At 40.0% G+C, this 25,366-nt stretch overlaps 1 protein-coding gene and 1 non-coding gene across 4 annotated transcripts in view; both read left to right on the forward strand.

The window, feature by feature from the left end:
• The window catches only part of LOC117402047 (transportin-2), a 77,581-nt gene that overhangs the window by 16,350 nt on the left and 35,865 nt on the right, over nt 1-25,366 (forward strand). For all 3 annotated transcript variants that reach the window (XM_059008339.1, XM_059008341.1, XM_059008340.1), the window contains exons 8-13: nt 2,875-2,997; nt 3,128-3,246; nt 3,849-3,909; nt 4,976-5,150; nt 18,847-18,999; nt 21,466-21,691. In XM_059008339.1, the coding sequence (XP_058864322.1) occupies nt 2,875-2,997; nt 3,128-3,246; nt 3,849-3,909; nt 4,976-5,150; nt 18,847-18,999; nt 21,466-21,691 (857 nt within the window). The remainder of the gene's footprint in view (nt 1-2,874; nt 2,998-3,127; nt 3,247-3,848; nt 3,910-4,975; nt 5,151-18,846; nt 19,000-21,465; nt 21,692-25,366) is intronic.
• On the forward strand, nt 3,700-3,768 carry LOC131706725 (small nucleolar RNA SNORD41). The gene has a single exon (XR_009310764.1). It is a non-coding gene; the product is annotated as a small nucleolar RNA SNORD41 (small nucleolar RNA).

A 25,366-nucleotide genomic window follows, 5' to 3' on the forward strand; every position in this document is an offset into this window, starting at 1 on the left:
TCTTTTGCTGGATCCAGAGTTGGCGACTTGCACAGAGTGAGTGGCACCCTGAACCAAAACTGCTACCACAGCATTTTGCAGCGCCATGCAATACCCTCTGGTATACGCCTAGTTGGTCAGGGGTTCATCCTACAGCACGATAATGACCCAAAACATACCTCCAGGCTATGTCAGAACTACCTTAGAAGAAAAGAACAAGACGGTAGGCTTCAAATCATGGAATGGCCAGCACAGTCTCCAGACTTAAACCCCATCGAGCTGGTTTGGGATGAACTGGACAGAAGGGTGAAAGCAAAACAATCTACAATTTGTGGGAACTTCTGCAACAGTGTTGGGAAGAACTTTCTGAACAATATTCGATTTCCATTGTAGAAAGAATGCCACGAGTGTGTTCGGCTGTTATATCTGCAAAAGGTGGCTACTTTGAGTCAAAAATTTAGATTAAATTTTGTTAAACAAAACGATTCCATGATTTCTTTTTTATCTCCAATTGTTTATTTGTTCTATGCTTTAATTTCAGAGTACATTGAGACATTAAACTGCGTAAATTTCAATAAAAAATTGGAAAAATGGAGGTGTTTCTAAAACTTTTGACCGGTAGTCTGTATGTGTGTGTGTGTGTGTGTGTGTGTGTGTGTGTGTGTATATATATATATATATATATATATATATATATATATATATATATATATATATATATATATATATATATATATATATATATATATATATATATAAAAATATATATATATATATATATATATATATATATATATATAATGACACGAAAGTTTGGTACTTCTTTCATTTGTTTGGTGTGCAAGGTAATCAAACATGCAATCTTCAGGTATGAGTTATTCCCCCCCCCCTCCCCCCCCTAGTTAACTCAACCCATTTAAAGGGATAATTAGGGTCAGCTGTTTGAGTACTTTGGTTAACCACGCCTGATTTGGGCCAGCCCTGCCCAATATAAATCTGACTAACTTTGGCCCTTACCATCAGAGTGAAGTTGTCAGCACACAGTGTTCTAGAGGCACATCGTGCCACGAACAAAATAAATTCCTGAAGACCTCCGGAAAAAAGTTGTTGATGCCTATCAGTCTGGAAAGGATTACAAAGCCATTTCTAAGGCTCTGGGTCTCCACTGAACCACAGTCAGTCATATTGTACAAATGGAGAAAGTTTGAGACAGTAATGAGTCTTCCCAGGAGTGGCCGTCCTGCCAAAATCTCTCCAAGAGCAAGGCGTAAAATCGTCCAGGAAGTCACAAAGAACCCTAGAACAACATCATGACTCCACCATCAGAAAGACACTGGGCAAAAGATTCATGGCAGAGTAGCAAGGTGGAAACCATTGCTCACTAAGAACATGAATGCTCATCTCAAGTTTGCCAAAAAGCACCTGGATGGTCCTCAAGAGTTCTGGAACAATGTTCTATGGACAGATGAGTCAAAAGTGGAACTTTTTGGCCGAAATGGGCCCTGTTATGTCTGGCGAAAACCACTGCATTCCACAGTAAGAACCTCATACCAACAGTCAAGCACGGTGGTGGTAGTGTTATGGTTTGGGGATGCTTTGCTGCATCAGAACCTGGACGCCTTGCCATCATTGAAGGAACATTGAATTCTGCTCTGTATCGGAGAATTCTACAGGAGAATGTCAGGCCATCCGTCTGTGAGCTGAAGCACAGCTGGGTCATGCAGCAAGACAATGATCCGAAACACACAAACAAGTCTACATCAGAATGGCTGAAGAACAAGAAATTTAAAGTTTTGGAATGGCCTAGTCAAAGTCCAGACCTAAACCTCATTGAGATGTTGTGGCAGGACCTGAAATGAGTAGTTCATGCTCAAACCCACAAATGTCAGAGTTGAAGCAGTTCTGTATGGAGGAGTGGGCCAAAATTCCTCCATGGCGCAGTGAGAGACTAATCAATAACTACAGGAAGCGTTTGGTTGCAGTTATTGCTGCTAAAGGTGGCATAACCAGTTATTGAGTCTAAGCGGGGGGGGATTACTTTTTCACACGGGGGCATTGGGTGTTATATAACTCTTTAATAAATAAATGAAATATGTATCAAATTTTTCTGTTATTTGTCCACTCAGGGTCCCTTTTATCTAATATTAGGTTTTGGTTGAAGATCTGATAACATTCAGTGTCAAATATGCGAAAATGCAGAAAATCAGACAGGGGGCAAATACTTTTCATGGCACTGTGTGTGTGTGTAATATGTATTGATATTTATATTTATTTATATTAATTTATTTTTATTTTTTTCCGGCTGTACTGGGGATCTCCGATGTGCTTGTTAGTTCAGTTTAATGGTCTCTAAATGTTTGTTTAATGTATAACCAGCGCTCCAGAGGTATCGCACTGACTCTGCAAATTAATTGTGTTACTTACATTTTAACATTTAAATTCCTAAACTCAGCGAACATTTTACAACTTCAATAGAAAGCCATACAAATAAACACTTCTAAACACATCTTTTTTTAGTTGTTGCCTCAGACGGTGTTTCCAGTGGGATTTGTATCTGGACTGGGGTGTTTATGCTTCAACCTGTAGCTTCAAATTTCTTATTCTTACTGTGATTGGCTGCAAAGACAACAGGACTAGCCAGAGATTGGATAATGTTTGGGTTGCTTTTTCTTCTGTACAGTTTCCTAGTAACTGAAGATATTTTATTCTGGGAGATGTGGAAGTTTTAGGGGGAGACAAACAAACTGTGCAGCAAAATCGCTATGCGTATTTTTACGCATTCCATTTAAATTTAGTGCGTATTTCTGATTTATTTTTTTAAATGCATAAAAATGGCAGGTATGCAGCTTATCTGGACCGCTGTGTATAACCTCTGTTTCTTTCTTTCTCTCTTAGCACTTGTTTGCTCTGGCTGCGGACGAGGACTCTGAGGTCAGGAAGAATGTGTGCAGAGCTCTGGTGATGCTGCTAGAGGTCAGGATAGACCGACTTATTCCACACATGCACAGCATCATACAGGTGAGTCTGGGACTAAATACTGGGGCCGAGTTGAACAGGTGAGCTAGTACTCGGCAAAGCAACATACAGGCGACCTCAGGGAATTCATACAATAAACCCCAATGTGACTGTTTGTGTGTTCTCTCCTCAGTACATGCTGCAGAGGACCCAAGACAGTGATGAGAACGTGGCTCTGGAGGCCTGTGAGTTCTGGCTCACTCTGGCAGAGCAGCCCATCTGCAAGGAGGTGCTGAGTGGACACCTGGTGCAGTGAGTCTCTGTTTGTCTCCTGTCTGTTTTTTTGTAGCTTTTACTATGATAAACTTTTAGAAGAGGAGAGACCGACAGAGGTCTCTGTCTTTCCACTTAGCGTTCCATAGTAAAAGCACAGCAAAGTGTAAAAGCATAGGTAAGCATTGTAAAGCACAAACAAGTGCTCTATAACTGTAAACACTAATAGACTACATAATACTAAAACCTATACAATTGACAAACATTTATACATTTATGAATACACTGAGAGGCTTCTATTACTCTTGGTTTTCAAACAATGTACTAACTACATGTGCAGTAGGGGAACTTTCATCCATGCACAGAAACAATTCAACAAAAATATTAAAAGGGTCTCCCATTGTTTACATTCAAAATCACTAACATTTACTTTAGTGAATTTGGTATAATCTCTTTAGTCCACAGTACTTTACTCTGTCTTGTGCTGGTGCTCTGGAAGTGATGGACAAGTTCAAGCTTGATGCACAGTGATAGCTTCAGTATTCATACTGTCTGATCTAGACCTCCCCTTCCCTATAGAGGTTCTGATTCTGTGTCGGACCCGGTCAGTACTGTCTAACTGGACCTTTGTTTACATACAGGCTTATTCCAATCCTGGTGAACGGGATGAAGTACTCTGAGATTGATATCATCTTGTTAAAGGTGAGGATTTGTCTCGTATGTTATCAGTTTATCCACTTTTAACCAGTATGGGTGGATCAAATAAATAGTGATGTTTACTGTTGAGGCAGATTTCTTTTTTTTATAAATTTAATCGTTGTCAATTATTTGAATCATTTTCTCCCAATTTGGAATGGCCAATTATTTTATTATGCTCAGCTCACCGCTACCACCCCTGCGCTGACTTGGGAGGGCAATGTCAAACATACGCTGTTTTCCAAAGTGTATGCTGTCAACTGACTGCTTTTTTTTCACACTGCGGACTCACCATGCAGCCACCCAAGAGCTACAGCATCGGAGGGCAGTTTACAGGCAAGCCCGCAGGCGCCTGGCCAGACTACAGGGGTCGCTGGTGCACGGTGAGCCGAGGACACCCTGGCCGACCTAACCCCAGGCGGCGCTCGGCCAATTGTGTGCCGTCCCCTGGAAGTTCCCGTCCTCGGTCGGCAAAGGAATAGCCTGGACTCGAACCGGGGACGTCCAGACTATAGGGCACATCCTGCACTCTTCGCGGAGCGCCTTTACTGGATGCACCACTCTTGAGCCCCCCCCCCCCCCGAGGCAGATTTCTTCTCTATTCTTGCTGGTAGTGTTGCAAGACACATTACAAGCAATAATAAAAATACAATAAATAAACAAGTTCTCTGGGAAGGCAAGGGTTTGCTTCGCTTGGATTGAGCCTCGTTTTTACTTTTATCGCGCGACTGGTGTGTGTAAATTTTAGTAATGTGACGGTCTTCAGGAACAAAGCGAGTCTAGTCTCCAGAGCTCTCAAACTAGCATTTGCAATAGGCAAGCAGGTACCCTCTCGCTTTTTTTTTTTTTTTTTTTTGGTTTTATAAATTTAGTCGCCAATTTTTTACACCGGTTTTCTCCCCAATTTAGTATGCCCAATTATTATCTGTATCCTCGTCTCACCTCTCGAACTAGCGATCTCCAGGCTATAGGGCACATCCTGCACTCCGCGCGGAGCGCCTTTACTGGATGCGCCACTCGGGAGCCCTCCTCCCGCCCTTCCTGAAGCATGCTCTCTGTTCTGTATCTGCAGGGCGATGTGGAGGAAGACGAAACTGTGCCAGACAGTGAGCAGGATATCAAGCCGCGCTTCCACAAGTCTCGCACGGTGACTCTGCAGCACGAGGGGGATGCGACCGAGGAGGGAGAGGACTTTGACGAAGACGAGGACGACGATGATGACGACACGCTGTCCGACTGGAACCTGCGTGAGTCTGGGGAACCGTGGGGAAGGGGGGAGAATCGGGTGGGGAGGGTTGTAGGGATGAGCTGGCATTACATTTGTCTGTCAAAGTGGTCAATCGATCAAATTTTATTTATATAGCACCTTTCATACAAAAAGTAACTCTCAAAGCACTGTACAAGACACAGCAAAGAAAATCATGATAAAATAAAAAAAGGATCCCAAGATGTGTCGCATACAGAACTGCCAACGATTAGACCATTAAATTAAACAGTTTAATAAAGAATCTGAAATTGTGGTTTTTAATTGTTTAAAAAAAAGTTTCTGAATGAAAAAGTTTTAAACTAAAATTGAATAAAATTACAACAAAGTGCATTACAATAATCAATTCTAGATGAAAGTAAGGCATGCATCAGTCTTTCAGCATTAGATATAGGTTATAGAAATAGGTTTAAGTTTAGCTATATTTCTCAAATGATAAAAGGATACTGGTAGCTTTCCATATGAGTCTCAAATGATAGATCAGTGTCAGATGACCCCCAAATTTCACTTCTAGTTTTAGTTCTAATGAGAGACTGCTAAAGACCAACTCGGGTAGTCCCATATGTTTTTAGTTGGTTCACAGACTGTTGATTTCACCTCCCCAATAGAGGAAAGATAAGACCTGAACCAAGATAGGACACCTCCTGACAATCCCACTAACCTTTCAATAAAATGGAGTGGTCTACAGTATCAAAAGCAGCACTTAGATCTAGGAGAACTAAAATTGATGGAAAGTCTGAGTCGGAGCTTATCAACAGATCATTTGCTACTCGAACAAGGGCTATCTTAGTGCAGCATGAAATCGAGTGACATTTTTCATACGCTATATTAAGAGTTAGAAATCTGTATATTGATTTGCAACAACTCTCTCTAGAACCATATTTAAAAATGGCAGATTTCCTTGTAATTAAGGACTTAAGGGGTCCACTTCTTTTTTTTGAACAGTGGCTTTACCACAGCCACCTTAAGTGCTTAGGGAACTGTACCGGAGGAAAGTGATCCATTTTTTATTCTTATTCTTATTCTTATTATTATTATTATTATTATTATTATTTTTATTATTTATTTCTTAGCAGACACCCTTATCCAGGGCGACTTACAATCGTAAGCAAATACATTTCAAGTGTTACAATACAAGTAATACAATAAGAGCAAGATAAATACAATGACTTTTGTTCAAGCAAAGTACAAGTGTGACAAAATACAATTCAATAATACAGCAGATAACAGTGATAGTTACATCAGGATATGATTAAATACAAAGTACTACAGGTTAAACACTTGGCAGATTACAGTATTCTGAAGTACAGGATTAAATGCAGTAAAATAGGGGGCAGATAAGAGCAACTAAAGTGCATTTAAGGAAGGGTGATAGTGTCCCAGGATAAAAACAGTGGAGTTCTACAGGTGCTGTTTGAAGAGGTGAGTCTTAAGGATGCGCCGGAATGTGGTCAGGGACTGGGCAGTCCTGACATCTGTAGGAAGGTCATTCCACCACTGCGGAGCAAAGGTGGAGAAGGAGCGGGCTCTGGAGGCAGGGGAGCGTAGCGGAGGTAGAGCCAGTCTTCTAGTGCTGGCGGAGCGGAGAGGTCGAGTGGGGGTGTAGGGAGAGATGAGGGTCTGGAGGTAGCTGGGTGCAGTCTGGTCAAGGCATCTGTAGGCTAGTACAAGAGTCTTGAACTGGATGCGAGCGGTGATCGGGAGCCAGTGGAGTGAGCGGAGTAGTGGAGTTGCGTGGGCGAAGCGAGGCAGAGAGAACACCAGGCGGGCAGCGGAGTTCTGGATGAGCTGGAGCGGACGGGTGGCGGACGCAGGGAGGCCAGCCAGGAGGGAGTTGCAGTAGTCTAGGCGGGAGAGTACCAAGGCCTGGACCAGGAGCTGGGTAGCATAGTTGGTGAGGAAGGGTCGGATTCTTCGGATGTTGCTCAGGAAGAATTGGCAGGTGCGTGCCAGAGTGGAGATGTGCTGGGAATAAGAGAGGCAGGGGTCCAGGGTGACTCAGAGGTTCTTAGCAGAGGAAGATGGAGAGAGTGTGGTAGATTCCAGAGGAACAGAGAGAGAGATCAGATGAGGGGGAGGAGGAGGGAAAGAAAGCAGGTCAGATTTAGAGAGGTTGAGTTTGAGGTGATGCGAGTGCATCCAGGAGGAAATAGCAGACAGACAGGTAGAGATACGGGAGGAGATGGTGGAGTCAGAGGTGGGGAAGGAGAGGAAAATCTGAGCATCATCAGCATAGAAATGGTATGAGAAACAATAGGATGTGAAGAGGGGCCCAGGGAGCGGGTGTAGAGAGAGAACAGGAGAGGACCCAAGACTGACCCTTGGGGGACTCCATTTAAAATGTGAGTATTACAGGGTTCCCGCGGATCCTTAGTCTTAGTCTTAAATTAGTTTTTCAATTTTTAAGGCCTTGAAAGGTCTTTAAATATGACCGATTTTCAGTTGAAGGTCTTAAAGGTCTTAAATTATGTTTTTCTATAAAAATAAAAAACACGATACCAGAGATCAAGTTCTGAAAACTGCCATGCGTATCAGAGTATTAAATAAGAAACCGCCCGTACCCTAAACAATGATCGCTAGCAAACGTGATTGTAAGTAAATTAAAACATACAACAAATAAACTCGAAAATATCAGCACGAACAAGGCACAGTGAATGTTCAAGATTTAGATTTTGACTATAAACCGACTATACTTTTCATCACTGACTTCTATTAATTTACCGAACTAAAGAAGTATTATCAGTGCACACTCGTCACACAAAGGATTCGGTCAAATGAAGTGAAATGTAGTAAGCACATACACCAATGCAGATCATCAGAAAGTCTATGTACTACTAGAACTTGCCTAAAACTTTAGGCATTTGAATTTATTTTAAACGGTATTGTAAAGATGTTGCCGTCTCCTCGAGTTGATACTACTACTAGAGAGCTCAATTGTGTTGTGGGGATTTTGGTTTTATGTATTAAAAAATTAATACAATATTATTCCCATTTAAAAAAAAATGCAGCTTAACCTTTTTTTCTTCTTCCTCTTGCACTCCAAAAAACCTGCAAGCACCGTCTTTTATCATTAACGTTCTTTCAATGGGTGGGCACTGCTTTTCAAAACACACTCGATTGGCTATTGCTAGGTAGCACTTTGTTTCTCTTAACCAATAGGAATCCCTGCCGTCCAAACTGATACACGTAGCCTGGTGATTGACACACCTGAGGCAGAGCAGCATTTTTATCCCGAAAAATAAAAAATGATCAGTGTCTTGAAATTAGATGAGTGGCGTCTGCGATCTCCCGACGTTCTTACGACGTCCTGACAAATTTTTTATATGTCAGAAACTTTAGTCCCTGACCAAAGCAATTCATGAAATGTTTGAGGGGCTACGGGCCGATTTCTTGACGAGTACTGCCAGTAGCCAATAGGACAAGCTAGCAGCAATGGCGACAAAGAGAAATTTTGTGCCCCGCAAGGTGTGGAGCCTCAAAATTGAGGAAAGGATGGTGGAGATGTGGCAGGAACACCCGTGTGTCTGACATAAGTGACATTTCCTATCATGATCGCTCATTGAAGGAGCAAAGATGGAGGGAAATTCCTTTGGAATTTAAGGTACCCAAGTAAATAATTGTTATAACTTGTTTACGCCGAAGCAGATACTGTGTGTGGTGGTGTGTGCTCTCATTAGAATCAATTTCTACAGTCACTCGTATTCGATAACCCTTTTGAAACCCCTACTGTATGATTGTATTGCTAATTTAAGCAAATACGAGGAGGAGGGGTGCGCGTCTGTGTGTGTGTGAAATAGAGAGAATGTAGATTACGTTGTTGCATATTTAAACCTATAACAAACTTGAAGTAGCTATTAAAGTTGTATTCTAGTCTGTTCAAAAGCGCAGCACTCGCTCGTAGTACAAAATATTTATAGAAGTCTTCAAATTATTCATATGACGACCGCTTGACGGCCAATCTCCCACGCCAATCTTTTAATCTAATAAATATTTTGTACTAGGAGTGAGTGTTGCGCTTTTTGAACAGATTTGATTTTATTATTTTGGATGCAGCTCGACTCGTTGGTTCAGAGCACAGACGTCAATGAAATAAATATTGACATTGCTATAGCCTAATGTTATAACTGTTATAACCTTTTTTATCTCAATATTGAACATATGTGCAGTATATGTCCCTGAAGTATAAGTTCTCATGCTGGAATTTGCGGAGTATGACATTAGCAATATCCACGGTCCTATTATACACACATAGTACTTACATATTCAAAATGCATTACTGTATGTTTTCAATTATATAGATATGAATAATGATACTGTAATATGTATTTATAATTATTTTTGGTCAGTGGTAGAAGTCCAAACACACGCAGAAAGCTGCTGAAACCTCGTCACAGTGGGAGTGGGGCAAAAGACCTCACTTCCAGGCAGAAATTGATTTTAAAGAATCTTGAATTCTTAAAGCCATTTCTTGTGCACCGTCATAATGAAACCAGTTTGGAAGCAAATAAAAAAAATAAAAAAAAAAATTAATGAGAATATTTTTCTAGTATTTAATGTTTTTCATATCAGAGAAGTATTAATAGCATAATCTACATAAGCCAATTGTGCGTCCAAATGGATCTTCTCTGCGTTTTCTTCTTTTATATGTGCAAAACAGTGCACAGACAACAGTGATCGCCTCCTCGCTTGAGTCCATGATTCTCCCGAATGATGTCTACGATTCTGCAATGAAAATAGGCGCAGTCCGCGACAACATATCTCGAATAGTGTGTGTAGCTTGTAATCCCCCGATCTACAGTGAGAAATCGTAGCGTAATCGGTATGTGTGCGTGGCGCTGCGTCTCCCGATTTGAAAACATCTTGTAATGTAAACCTGGCTTTAGGTGAACGATGGGAATCGGATCAGAGTCCCCTATGAACAAGCTGCGTGGCGCACAGGAGTCGAGTTACCAGCCTATCGAGCGGCTGATTTGTTCGTTGTAACAAGGAAACCGGGTTGTCTCTCAACTCGTTGAGTGTTATGAAACTGAAGACTGTATGTACCATGTTGGATCCAAATCCCCGCTTACTTAGTGCATGATAAGAACTCTGTGTGAGCCAAAATGGCGTCAGTTACATCCTCCAGACCATAGCTATATATCTATGATCCAGACGGTGTGTACTTTCTAGAGAGCTGCTTTACGCTGTCAGAATCAGTTTGTGCACCATAATTAATTTTTTTTTTTTTTTTTTTTATTCTTCTTAGTTTACTATGTACGTAACCTTGTGTAAGTCTGCCAAACAAAAAAATAAAAACATAAAATGAATCGCTACTAGCTGTAGCCTATGTGTGTTGCTGAATAAACAAACGGATTAGTTCCACAAATACCACTCGTTCGAGCCTCTCTTTGTTGTAAAAAAACAATGAGTGATTCCAAATGTATAGAAAAAAAAAGTAGTAAGAAATGCAATGGACTATTTTTTTTTTTTTTTTTTAAGATTAAATTCGATTGATACTGCTGGCTAAACAATGCTAATGGTTCAAACTGTTATCTCCAGGATTCTATATATATATATATATATATATATATATATATATATATATATATATATATATATATATATATATATATATATATATAGTGTCAAACTATATTTAATTTAATGCTTATAACGTGTCAGAAAGCAGGTCAAGTGAGTGCTGTTTTTTTCAGCTTTGACAGCTCTTAATGTCTTAAGATTTCATAAATATATAATTGTTTGTTGTTCAGCTGGAATGAACTGCTGCTCTGTTGATTTAAAGAAAGATTGAACAATAACCCTTGTCATCAATGGTTATCGTTGTATTGGTACTGTATGTATTGTACTAGCATCAAAATGTTTGATTATTTTACAATTCATACAGCTTGAATAAATAATTGTTAGATGGTATTTGAACTAGTCACAATTTTAGTATTTACATTTGGTATACTTGATGTGAAAATGGGTCTTAAATTTTCTAAAGATTGGTCTTAAAAGGTCTTAAATTTGCTCAGCTGAGAGCTGCAGGAACCATGTTATAACTAGGGCTTCAGGTTTTTGGTTTTAACTGATAAAACACCCCTGATACAAAAACAAAAAAAAACTTTTTATATCCAATAAACACCAGAAAAACACTGAATGGTTACTCAATTTACGTTGACTTGACCGACCGACCCCTTTCCCCATGAAAAAATAAATAACCTGCAAACAAACTTTGTGCAGTGCAGTTGGGCAATGTCCCTCCTTCCTGACTTTCCTCGCATTGATTCATTCTGAATACTTTAAACCGACCCCAACTACTTAGTGGCAGCAAATTCCTACATTTTTGTTGGAGGATTGCAACACGCATTCAAGATTTAAAACAAGATTACGAGAAGCGGAAGATTGTTCTTTCTCGTGAGATTTAAAGCTATATTCCAGTTCGATCTGGAGTATTTTACATGCTTGTGGAATTTAAAACAGAATTGCAAATTGTGGCAATGTAAAAAAAATGCCTAAACACACAAAATACCCAGAAGAATATACCCGTGACCATAAGGATTTCGTTGTGGAAGACAAAGGAAAGAAGGTACAATTTGAAAAAAGTATGCAAGTATTGTCAAGTTACTATACATTTGTGACAGAAAAAAAATGAAAGTAACCAAAAGAATATTTTCATAAAGTATATAAAAAAGCGAAAGCTCTGGGGAAAAAGTTTACATGTAGCTCAAATAGTTAAAAATAAGCACAGAAAAATGAAATTAATAAAAACCAAAAAATAGAAGCCCTATTTATAACACAAGTTGTGAATTAATTCACCTTGTTTAAATAAAAGCTTTCAATCTTCATAACTGTAGATATGATTTACAGTTGAGAATTTTAAATGTTTTCCTGAAATCTCCACATTTTTATATGAACCATGCACTGTACATTATTTTAATTAGTTTTTATAATGTTTTCAAACCTGTAATTGTTATAAAATGTTAACATATGATGAATAAAACACAAATAAATTACCTAAACTGTGTTTTTCATTAACCCTTTATGCTCCTGTGTACTACATACCCATATTCAATATAGAGATAAAAACAAGTTTTTTTTTTTTTAACAATCAAAAATGCTGCCAATAGCGACAACAATAATAATCAGTAAACAGTAATTATCAAATAAAAATCAAACATCAAAACGTGTGCCATTTATCGACTTGCTCTGTGCCATTTATTGAAATGTTCAATCAGTGTTTGCTCCAGGACTTAGACTCCGGGTCAATGTGGCCCCCTCTCAAAATTTTAGGGGGACATTTTCTTCAGTGAGGGGGTCAATACGTTTGATTCAGACCCAACCACCATTTCTTATTTTTGTTTGTTTTTAAATATGCCAGCAGAGTTTACGGACCTTTTCTTTCTGAATAAAAAATAAAACTGTAAAGCTGTAGATATAACCAAGGTGTCTCGACAATACTCACTGTCACTTTTGTGGACAATATTGGGAAATGTGTCACAGTGATGCTGGTGTATCACTGAGTAGAGGATATTAATTCTACCAAATCACATTAGAACAGGGGTTTTCAATCTTTTTAAGCTGCGTACCCCTTTCCAAAAAATGTCGCCCACTGTGATAGTCATAAAATGAAAACAGAAAAAAGGTCTGTACAATAACATGATACAACAAAACGCACAAGCCCTGCAGTGTGTGATGGGTACAATTTATAAAGGTTACAGTATCATAAAAAATATATATTATATTTACTTTTGGCTAAAAATAGTCCCTCAGACAGGTTTCTAGTTGTTGGAAACATCATTTTAATATTAATTAATTAAAATCAACGAAGCCTCCGTGCTAGCCCAAATCACTCAGAAATAACATAGGACTATTCCATGGTAGCAAATGGCAATCATGTATTTATTGATAATAGAATTACAGAAAAGGCAAAAAAGTTCACTGTCCACGCATCTTTACAGCTGACCTCATTACGAAAACATATTATTGGCATTTTTAAATTCTTGGTGATTTAAAACGTACAGTACTGATGCTAATTAAAAAACAATAATAAAACGCTTACCTAGTATGTGATGAATGTCAATGCTTGTTATCACACAACTCACTGATGATGGCAGGGAAATGGAGAGAGCTTCAGTCGCAAGACATTTGTGGCGTTTTTAATCTCTGATGGTATTTCGTCTTGATCACCCTTTGCTAGTAATGTTCTAGTATTGAGCCAACAATCCATATTTTTTCACTTGATTAAAATCTAAAAACTCTTAACTCTCACACCAGACGTAACGCATGGCAATACTAGACCGCATGGCAATACTTTGGTTTCTGATTAGCCATACATTCTGTATTTTGAAATGTAGTGCTTAAGTTACAATAAACTTTAATAGATATCGATTTGCAGGCACGGACGCACACAGGAAATAAAATGAGTTAGACTAGGCTTTTAATTTTCTAAAATATGTATTTTTTTTTTTTATCCCAGACAGACCAACCGTTTTATATTACATTTAAACAGGGCTTATTTAAAACGTACATATTTAATATGTAAATTAGTCGTGTGTGCACTGAACGCTCTGTCACAGCTCGTCAGTCTGGTGTTAGCGATTAAACGTTGATTACATGATCAAAGTTTGCAATAGATTGGCAAGTGGTACTAAATAAAATGCGTTGTCTGCCGTTTCAGAATTTTTCTCACGTACCCCAGTTTGAAAACTGCAAGAAGAAACCACATTACTATACAGTTTAATAGTAGTAGTATTTAAATGCCATTGTCCTGACGGGTAAATTCTTACCTTCCAGCTTCCCCTTTATTTTGACAATTTCCATATAAAAATTCATTTTTTTTGTTTACATTTCATTCTTGGCCGCCAAGTAAATATTTTGGACAGTTTTCAAAACAATTGTTGCTTTATTTTTGCAACACACGTTGGTGTTGTTGATATGATAAACGCGTATATCTGCTTCAGGTACTGGATTTAATTTTTTCAAAGTTAAACGATGGCCCGTGTTACACAGAACACTAAAAATAAAATGTCAAATATACAATATATTTCGTTGGTTTTGTGGATTTGCTATATTTAACTTTTTTTTAATACTGCACATAATGATCTGGTTTTGAAAATGCTACTTACCAAAACCATGACTGCACGTGAACTGTATTTACATAATAATTTCCTTTATTCCGATTCCAGTGGTGTTTTCTCAATGCAAGATGAATATACAGTGATGTATAAAATCACATACGCTGTATATATTACCTTAGGCTATTTTTTTTTTTTCTTTAGTCAATGATGCGGTTTTCGTTTTGCAAATCTACTGCACACAGTATTTTTAAGCACAAATATAATAGTCTGCATTTCAAAAGTCAATGCCGAAGCTGATTACTTATTTTTCCAGAAGTAATGGTTGGGTTTAACAGGGATACTATTTGCGCTGGGCCATGTTGTTAACAAGCCTGATGTCGCCCAGGCTTTACTGTGAAACTGACTGTAACCAGGGAGGGTGTGTGAGTGCATTCTACTGGACTGGAGAATAAAACACAGAGTTTAATTATGAAAACGCAAGTGTAAACAAACAAGTAAAAAAGATTAGCCTGTCGTCACACATGTCATGGTAATACAAAATGCATTCATTTACTGCGTATTGGTATTGCGTCTGGTCTGGGAAGGGGGACACACGGGCGCATTAAGAGAATTTCAGCGGGGCATTTTTTATTTCAGGGGGGCAATGGCGCGGCCTAGCGCGAACACTGGTTCAATACAACAGAACCTAGGGTTGCCTTCGCAACCACTGCACATTTTTCTTGTCTTTTGTTTTAATTTTCGTAGCAGACCCTGTACCTTTTTTTTTACGGTCTCTTCTTCCCTTGTGTTGGAGGGATAGTCACAAATGCGTGTACACAGCTACTTTGCGCAGGCATTGTGATGGATCTGGCTGCCGCATTGCCTGTACCCAGTGCTGTGTTTTGATAGTATTTTTGTCACAGCACTGCCATTTCAATCCAAACAGCTTCATGTTTGCAGCTGGCTTACCTGTAAAGTAGCTGCATGCTCTTCTGTTTGTATTGTTCTTAGCACCACATCCTCTTCATCATCGCTGAGTGATAAGTCAGCATCACTGTCTCTGGTATCAATCCTCCGAACCAACTTCACTCCCGTTGCTATATATATATATATATATATATATATATATATATATATATATATATATATATATATATATATATATATATACTTGTAAAAGTTTGAATGGCTTCATGCAATATATCTGTCTTCTAAACTTTCACTAATTTAGTATAATCACATTTAATTAATTTAAGATTCTGGAGCTACTTTTCATGTATTATGATGATCATTGTTCCGAAATGTAGGAATTCACAAAATCCTTCATTCACGTAAGTGTAAACATACCTTGCAACAATCCATTTTCATTATCCGCCAGATAGCACTGAGACCCCCATCTTTGATTTAACTAACAGCCACATCTGTTTTCTATTTAGGTAAGTCAGTTTGAAGTCTCTCAAACATATTAGCATTTAAGATCCTCAAATCTGGTTAGAAAACAGATCCGGTATTTTAAAAGGACCAGAAATCTACGAACCAACCTGCTTTGATGTTATTTTGCAGTTTGTAACTCGGGGAGAGAAGATGTACAGTACTGTGCAAAAGTTTTAGGCAGGTGTGAAAAAATGCTGTAAAGTAAGAATGCTTTCAAAAATAGACATGTTAATAGATTATATTTATCAATTAACTAAATGCAAAGTGAGTGACCACCCTTTGCCTTCAAAACAGCATCAATTCTTCTAGGTACACTTGCACAAAGTCAGGGATTTTGTAGGCATATAGTCAGGTGTGTGATTAAACAATTATACCAAACAGGTGCTAATGATCATCAATTCAATATGTAGGTTGAAACACAATCATTAACTGAAACAAACAGCTGTGTAGGAGGAATAAAACTGGGTGAGGAACAGCCAAACTCAGCTAACAAGGTGAGGTTGCTGAAGACAGTTTACTGTCAAAAGTCATACACCATGGCAAGACTGAGCACAGCAACAAGACACAAGGTAGTTATACTGCATCAGCAAGGTCTCTCCCAGGCAGAAATTTCAAGGCAGATAGGGGTTTCCAGATGTGGTGTCCAAGCTCTTTTGAAGAAGCACAAAGAAACGGGCAACGTTGAGGACCGTAGACCCAGTGGTCGGCCAAGGAAACTAACTGCAGCAGATGAAAGACGCATCATGTTTACTTCCCTTCGCAATCGGAAGATGTCCAGCAGTGCCATCAGCTCAGAATTGGCAGAAAACAGTGGGACCCTGGTACACCCATCTACTGTCCGGAGAAGTCTGGTCAGAAGTGGCCTTCATGGAAGACTTGCGGCCAAAAAGCCATACCTCCGACGTGGAAAAGGCCAAGCGACTCAACTATGCACGAAAACACAGGAACTGGGGTGCAGAAAAATGGCAGCAGGTGCTCTGGACTGATGAGTCAAAATTTGAAATATTTGGCTGTAGCAGAAGGCAGTTTGTTTGCCGAAGGGCTGGAGAGCGGTACACGAATGAGTGTCTGCAGGCAACAGTGAAGCATGGTGGAGGTTCCTTGCAAGTTTGGGGCTGCATTTCTGCAAATGGAGTTGGGGATTTGGTCAGAATTAATGGTCTCCTCAATGCTGAGAAGTACAGGCAGATACTTATCCATCATGCAATACCATCAGGGAGGCATCTGATTGGCCCCAAATTTATTCTGCAGCATGACAACGACCCCAAACATACAGCGAAAGTCATTAAGAACTATCTTCAGCGTAAAGAAGAACAAGGAGTCCTGGAAGTGATGGTATGGCCCCCACAGAGCCCTGATCTCAACATCATCGAGTCTGTCTGGGATTACATGAAGAGAGAGAGAAGCAACTGAGGCTGCCTAAATCCACAGAAGAACTGTGGTTAGTTCTCCAAGATGTCTGGGCCAACCTACCTGCCGAGTTCCTTCAAAAACTGTGCAAGTGTACCTAGAGAATTGATGCTGTTTTGAAGGCAAAGGGTGGTCACACTAAATATTGATTTGATGTAGATTTTTCTTCTGTTCACTCACTTTGATTTTTGTTAATTGATAAATATAAACTATTAACATGTCATTTTTTTGTTTTTTTTTAAATTTAGTCGTTGCCAATTATTTATTATTTTCTCCCGGTTTGGAATGGCCAATTATTTATTATTACGGTCGGCTCACCGCTACCACCCCGGCGCTGACTCGGGAGGGCGAAGATGAACACACGCTGTCCTCCGAATATCATATGTATTTGTCCCACACATTAAACCATGGCGAGTTTCTTTTAACACGAGAACCGCTGCGGTTATACTCCTACCTAAAACATCAATATTAAAATTAAAAAGGCAAACTATCGGATACAACTCAAAAGTTTTATTCAAGCATGTCATAGCATACATCTGCACAGCCGAAACGCCGTATTTAAATGAACAATTAAACATAAAAGGGTTTATTTTCTTAACTTCCCACATGTAAAGCACTACTTTGAACAACTATAATCAAATAAACATTTCAAAATAAACTAGTGTGTAAACAAGTACATACAAAACTGTAAAAATGAAATTAAGTGTTTTTTTTTTTTTATTATTTTTTATATAAAAGTAACAGACAATAAGTGAATTCCCATTATGTAACCTGATTGCACTTTCAGGTTAACCTTTTTGCACTTCAAAGTAGCACCCTCCGAGCACAATCCACACAGATGTAACGCTTCTCACCTTGTCTGTGCATTTATCACATACTGCTGTTTCACACTGGGCAGGTATCAGAAGTTTCTTTTAGCTACCTGGCATTGTTTACTCTTGTGTGTGTCACTGGGTGCAGCACTGAATCCAGGTTGAGCAGCATTTGCCTGCTGCGTTGCAGTTTTCTGTTCGAAATGTTTGTCAAAACTCTGTGGCTAGCTTCAAGATTGAATCTCTCCTACTGATATTTTCCCCGGTGCATTCCTTGTACAAAATGAAGGAATTGGTGGCTACCAGGTCCAGTACATTTGTAAAATACAGCAACCCGCGAGAACCGGCTTTCACTGAGTACTGACGTGCCACCTGGTCTTTACTTTGTACGTTGTGTCTTTGCAGACATACGGGTGAAGTCACATGATGAATAAACTCAACTTGCAAAAAAAATAAAATAATGCACATATAATGTCGTCTTCATTTACTATACACTTAACCACTTCAACTCCAGATGTAAAAACCCCTTCCCAGATGCCAGATTTTGAAAATAATATTTTCAAACCTGTAATTGCTATAAAATGTTAACATATGATGAATAAAACACAAATAAATTACCTAAACTGTGTTTTTCATTAACCCTTTATGCTCCTGTGTACTATATACCCATATTCAATAGAGAGAAACTTTTTTTTTTTTTTAACAATGAAAACAGAAACGCTGCTAATAACGATAACAATAATAATCAGTAAACAGTAATTATCAAATAAAAATCAAACATAAAAACGTGTGCCGTTATCGACTTGCTCTGTGCCATTTATTGAAATGTTCAATACAACAGAACCCGGGGTTGCCTTCGCAACCACTTATTTGATTATTGGCTGTAGTTCTGACTCCCAGGGCTGGAAGCAGGGCTAGTGTATACATGTGTTGTACGTTTGTTTGCTGTACCCTTGCCAGACTGTGTCTCCCTCTCTCCGTGCAGGTAAGTGTTCAGCAGCAGCGCTGGACGTCCTGGCCAATGTGTTTCGGGACGAGCTCCTGCCTCACCTGCTCCCCCTGCTCAAGGAGCTGCTCTTTCACCCTGAATGGGTCATCAAGGAATCGGGCATCCTGGTGCTGGGGGCCATCGCGGAGGGTGAGTGTCCCTTTGTCTGGTTATAGCATGTTAAGCACGTCACGTGAGAGAATTTAGTCATTGGTGGACCTCAACTGACGGGCTGTTATTTCTGTGCTTGACTGTTATTGTATTAGGCTTCCAAGCCTATTGTTAAGATGATGATGATGATGATGATTATTATTTCCGCCAAGAAAGCTGCATAAAATGAAAACTGTTGCATGAAAACACTTGAAATTTCATAGTTGTAGATGCCAAGGGGAACTAATGTCCACAGCTGAAATGAACGCGATTGGTCATGTGGTTTGGCAGCCATATTGGCTTTTACGACAAATTTTGGATTATTTACAAACATGTTGTCAGAAACCACTTATCGCAGAGTTCTGAAACTTGGTATATGTGTTTAGGGGTTGTCCAAGATGCATGGTGCTCGAAATGAAGCTGATTGGTTCAGTGGTATGGCGGCCATGTTGGATAACCTAATTAACACACTAATTTCTTCTCCAAAACTGCAAATCTGAGCAAAGCAAAATTTGGCATACATGATCCAAGTATAGTTCTTTTAAAGTTTGCCAAAATGAAGTTGCTACAGTAAAAAAACATGGCTGACGTGGGCCAATCAAATTTCAGCATTGCTCTAGTTGCATATGCTGTGCATAAAATGAACACCATTGAACAAAAACTTGAGTAGTGGAGGCCTATGGGAATTAACGTATGTTCCATTAACCTTGATATTGATGACCTTTGACCTCTTAAGGTCAAATGTAAAACTAGCTCATAACTCCTTAGAGTGCAGATAGTGTCATGGTTACTATGGAACACATAGGAACCCATATATGCTTTATTCAAGAATTGATTGTGACCTTTTGGCCTCTGCTTAAGGTCAAATGAATGGCAACCAATCAAAATGCTTACATTTCACAATAATTCCTTGGAAGCTGTAAAGTTGCTTTCAACTAGTTTCTTTTTATAACCGCATGTGAAGCATAAATTGTCATCTGTGCAGGGGTGGGGGGTGGGGCCATGCAAGTAATACTAGTGCAAAGCACACCACAATGATGAACAAGTATCTAGACATTCGAATCCTGAACTATGGTGTTGATACTTTGATTCTGAGGGTGTTGGCTATCCGGAGAAAACATGTAAATGGGTAGCAATGGAACTGCAGTCCAGTTAAGGGAATAAAGGTTTATTTGAGTATTTCTAAATTCATCAATATTGAGATATATCAATATCAGACTTGTAAGACTCTACTCGGACTCGAGTCACAGCCACAAAAGACTCTACTCCAACTCGACCTTATGTGACTTTGACTCGGATTCAGACGTTCTGGCTTCATGACGCGGAGATATTAATGATGAGTTATTTTTTTTTATTTTCTATTACACAAGAAATTTTACCTTTTTTAGAGTCCTGCTTCCACCAACTACATCTCTCAGAATATATCTTCAGTTACTAGGGAACTGTGCACAATAAAAACACAGCAACAAAACATTATCCAATCACTGGTTAGCCAGGTTGTCTTTGCAGCCAGTCCTAGTAAGAATAAGAAAGTGGAAGCGAGTTAGGTTGTAGTGTGAACACACCCCCAGTCCAGCTACAACTCCAACTACAACCATCGCAGACAGAGATTTCTTTTTTCTCTTTTGCATTGCTTATAAGGAATAACTAATGTCGGCATAGCAAAGTAAATTATAAGTAATTGTGGCTTTTAAGGAGCCTTTTCTCTTTGCTACTTTAAACCGTGTTCTAAGTTTAAGCACTATAGAAATACATTGTTTAAACTGCATTCTTGAAAAATGCATAATTTGATTTTGTTTAGCTCCCAGAATCTCTGGAATATAATTTGTTTGCACTGCAAACAATAGAACATTGATTACCTTAATTGAGTTTACTGAAAACACAAATGAATGAAAAAAAATAATCGTGATTGTAGAAAAGATTTACAATCATTTTTGTATTTATTTGTGCAATATATATCGGACACCTCTGCTAGGTAAACTGTTTCCCCCACTACTACCACCACTAGTTTTAATGAAAATTTGATTTGTTTGTTTCAAGGACTCGGACTTCAGATTTGAAGTCAAGGACTCATGAATCTGACTTGGACTTGAATGATAGTGACTTGAGGTTTGAGATAGATATGGATGGTCAGTAAGATTGTAATGCCTCCTATGTGCTGATCAAATGCTTCAAGAAAGCACTTGATTTAAGGCTTCCATTGCATAGCAGTTTGATTCATTCCTGGTGTTACTATAAGTTTAGTAAGATGCACCTCAGCTTGTTACCTACACTCTGGGGCTAATCTAGCTTCTAGTTTGTATTAAAACCTTGAATGGGTGAGACTGCTGTGCAATAAGTCTTATTTCCATCCCTGTTTTAGGATTAAATGTATTTGGCTAATTCATCTCTGCCTAAGAAGGCATTGTTGTCTTGGTTGGCTGGTGGTTAAAGCAGTTGTCTCCTTATATTCTCTGACTGTTGCAGGCTGTATGCAGGGCATGGTGCCCTTCCTGCCGGAGCTGATCCCTCACCTGATCCAGTGTCTCTCTGATAAGAAGGCCCTGGTGCGCTCCATCGCGTGCTGGACCCTCAGCCGCTACGCTCACTGGGTGGTCAGCCAGCCCCCGGACAGTTACCTCAAGCCCCTGATGACCGAGCTGCTCAAGAGGATCCTGGATGGCAACAAGAGAGTGCAGGAGGCAGCGTGCAGGTCAGTGCGAAAGGGAACCCTGATAAGGGGGTGAGGTCAAGAGGGAGCAGGCTTTTTAATGTGTTTTTATACAGAAGATTTACCAATTGAGACCGAGGCCTCATTTACAAGGGGGTCCTGTTAGACAATAAAACAATTACAAATGCAAGCAACACAATAAATACATGTATGCTTCAAACTTAGTCCGCACCCTACAGAACAACATAAATACGTGATGATCACGTGATCTCTAATGTGGACTAAAGAAAAAAAACAATGGCAAGAGGCTCTAAGCAATTCCCAAATACGATCTTTATAGCCAGAAAAGGAGTGTCACATTCCATCTTCATACTGTAAGTATTTGTTTATTTTTATTGCATTTATGAAACGCTTTTTGTACAAAAGTATCGCAAAGGACTGTACAGTACGTAGCAGAAAAAGAACAAACCACAATACATTTGTATAGCGTGTCACACATACAATGCCTGCCACAATCGGTCCATTTTAAATAACAGTGTACACAATACAAAAGCATTAAAACCCATACATTAAAACCCACTAAGATAAGAAAGCCATTTTATAAGTGTATTTTAGTCTTTTCAGTTGAAAACTGTAACGGTCCCATCTTCCCTAACAAACAAAGGCAGAGCATTCCATAATTTCGGAGCTCTACAAGAAAAAGCCCTGCCGCCTGTGTTGCTTGTTGACCCTAGGAATAACCAGCAGCCCCACATCTTGTGATCTCAGAGTGCGGTTTGGGGGTCAGTAACTCCTGCAAATAAATGAATGCTAATCCATTCAGGGCCTTGTAAGTTAACAGCAAAATCATAAAACCATTCTATATTGCACAGGGAGCCAGTGTAAAGAGGCCAAAACAGGGGTAATATGTTCATGTATAGTCAGAATTCTAGCGACGGTATTCTGAACAAGCTGCAAGCGGGATACCACACGTTTTGGGACACCAGAAAAAAGTGCATTACAATAATCCATTCTAGATGAAACAAAAATGAGTAAGAGTTCCATGTGTTTGGGAGCTGATGGGTGAAAGATGGTTCTCCCAAACGTGTGGGAACCCTTGGGACTACTAGCGTTAATCCTCTACACCAGAACATTCAGATAATATACATGTGTCAATTTGTGTCAATAATATACGTGTGTCAGATAATATACATGTGTCAATTAGTCACTAACTTTAGTCTGCTAGACAGAGAAAAAAACCTTATTCTTAAAGGAAACCGAATTTAGGTCCTAATTTTGAAGTAAATTTATTAATACGATAGTTGAACGTAAGCAATCCCTATGCCTAAGTATTTATAGAAGAAACTCCTGTTAATCTCTCCATGCAATGTAACAATAACCTAGGACAGATTTCTAATCTTCCTCCTATTAGAACAGAACAGCATTGTTTGTGTCTTGGATACATTCAGTAATCTATCTTGAAATTGTTTTTGCTGTACAATATCAAATGCAGTCTGCAGATCCCTCTGTACTGCCTGTATAGACTATCCTACCCGTACAAAATAGTGTAATCAGTATATACATGTATATTTGTGTGGTGTTACCCAAATCAGATCCTCCTATCTAGCAGTGTGTTTGGACTCAAGTGCAGAGAATAGCTGCCAGTTTAGAGCTGTTTCAGCTCAACAGAGCACTCAAAGTAGTGAAGTTCCAGAAACTTCTGGGCTTGATGGCAGCAGCGTCTCAGACCCTACCTTTTGGGTCTCCTGCGCATGTGCCCTCTGCAGGCTTGGTTCAACACGGTTTTTCAGCCTGCATTGAACTGCGACCGCCTATTGACAGTGTCTCGTCACTGTTTAAAAGCACTCTTGGTGGAAACAGCCTGCCCATTTACGCCTCGGCGTAGAGCTGGGCAGTGTCACCAGAAGGGAGGTCATCACCATGGACGCGGGAGACGTGCTTGTCCGTACGGACAACACAACAGTGGTGGCATACATAAACCACCAGGGTGGCCTCAGGTCTGCCAGTCTCCATTGTGTGGCCCACAAGCGCTTGCTGTGGAGAGAACCTCCTCTCACTACTGTTGACAAACTGGGTGGCAGACCTCCTCTCAGGAGAGCTCTCTTTGTGAGCCTCATTTGGGAGAGATTCGGGAGAGCAGATATAGATCCTTCCCTCCCAGGAATCGACCCACTGTCGATAGGAGCTGGGGCAGCTGTTTTATACCTTCCCACCACTCGCCATGCTCCTGCTGTGTCTGGAGAAAAACAGGCAGGACCAGGCCAAGGTGCTCTTAGTAGCCCCTAATTGGTTTTCAGCCCTGATGCAGGTACCGAGCGGCCGTGACCTGTTCAGTCAGGTGTGGGGGACCTTATGGAATCCTGACCCATTAAGCCTGCGGTTCTGGGTCTGGCCTCTGAACAGCTGCATTTGAGCCGTCTGGGTCTGTCCAATCGGGTTATTGACCCTGCAAAATGCCAGAGCAGTGTCCACATTATTGGCAAATGGATTGTCAGTTATCTAAACATTTCTGGTTCACTGCAACATTGAGGCTATGAGACTACATTTGTGCAACCTTAAGTGTGCATGGAAAATGCTTAATAAAATTAAACATGCTACTGTTGTAACATTACTTATGTATTTGACAAAATCTAAACGTTTTACACTTGGAAAGCTAGAGTTTGTACAGTGCTGAGAAAGTTTGTGAACCCCTTAGGATTTTCACATTTCAAACCTAAAATGTTATTAGATCTTAATCCAAGTCCTAATAATAAAGATAACCTGATTTTAAACAAATGACACACATTTATACTTTTTCATCATTTATTTATCCACAAATGATTCAACATTCAATATCCATGTGTGAAAAAGTACGTGAACCTTTAGATTCAGTAGCTGGTGGCACCCCCTTGAGCAGCAATGGCTTCAACTAAGCGGTTCTTGTAACTGTTGGTCAGACATCGGTTTTTTTTTTTTTTTAATTAATTTAGTCGTTGCCAATCAGTTTTTATTATTTTCTCCCCAATTTGAAATGCCCTATTATTTTTAGGCTCAGCTCACCGCTACCACCCCTGCGCTGACTTGGGAGGGGCGAAGATGAACACACGCTGTCCTCCGAAGCGTGTGCCGTCAGCCGCCCGCTTCTTTACACACTGCGAACTCACCGTGCAGCCGCCTCAGAGCTACAGCGACGGAGGACAACGCAGCTGTGGGCAGCTTACAGGCAAGCCCACAGGCGCCCGGCCAGACTACAGGGGTCACTGGTGCGCGGTGAGCCGTGGACACCCTGGCCGACCTAACCCTCCCTCCCCCCGGACGACGCTCGGCCATTTGAGCGCTGGCCCCCTCGGAGCTCCCGTCCACGGTCGGCTGTGGAATAGCCTGGACTCGAACCGGCGACGTCCAGGCTATAGAGCGCATCCTCCACTCTAGCGAGTGCTTTTACTGGATGCGCCACTCGGGAGCACCCCCAGACATCAGTTTTGAGGAATTTTGGCCCATTCCTCCTTACAGAACTGCTTCAACTCTGACATTTGAGGGCTTCCTTGCATGGACAGCTCGCTTCAGGTCCTGCCACAACATTTCGATGGGGTTTAGGTCTGGAGTTTGACTAGGCCATTCTAAAACGCAGAATTTCTTCTTCTGCAGCCATTCTTTTGTAGATCTGCTTTATGTTTTTAGGATCATTGTCTTGCTGCATGACCCACTTTCGGTTCAGCTTCAGCTTCAGCTCACGGA

The sequence above is a fragment of the Acipenser ruthenus genome, chromosome 36 (assembly GCF_902713425.1).
Source record: "Acipenser ruthenus chromosome 36, fAciRut3.2 maternal haplotype, whole genome shotgun sequence".
Classification (NCBI taxonomy): Eukaryota; Metazoa; Chordata; class Actinopteri; order Acipenseriformes; family Acipenseridae; genus Acipenser; species Acipenser ruthenus.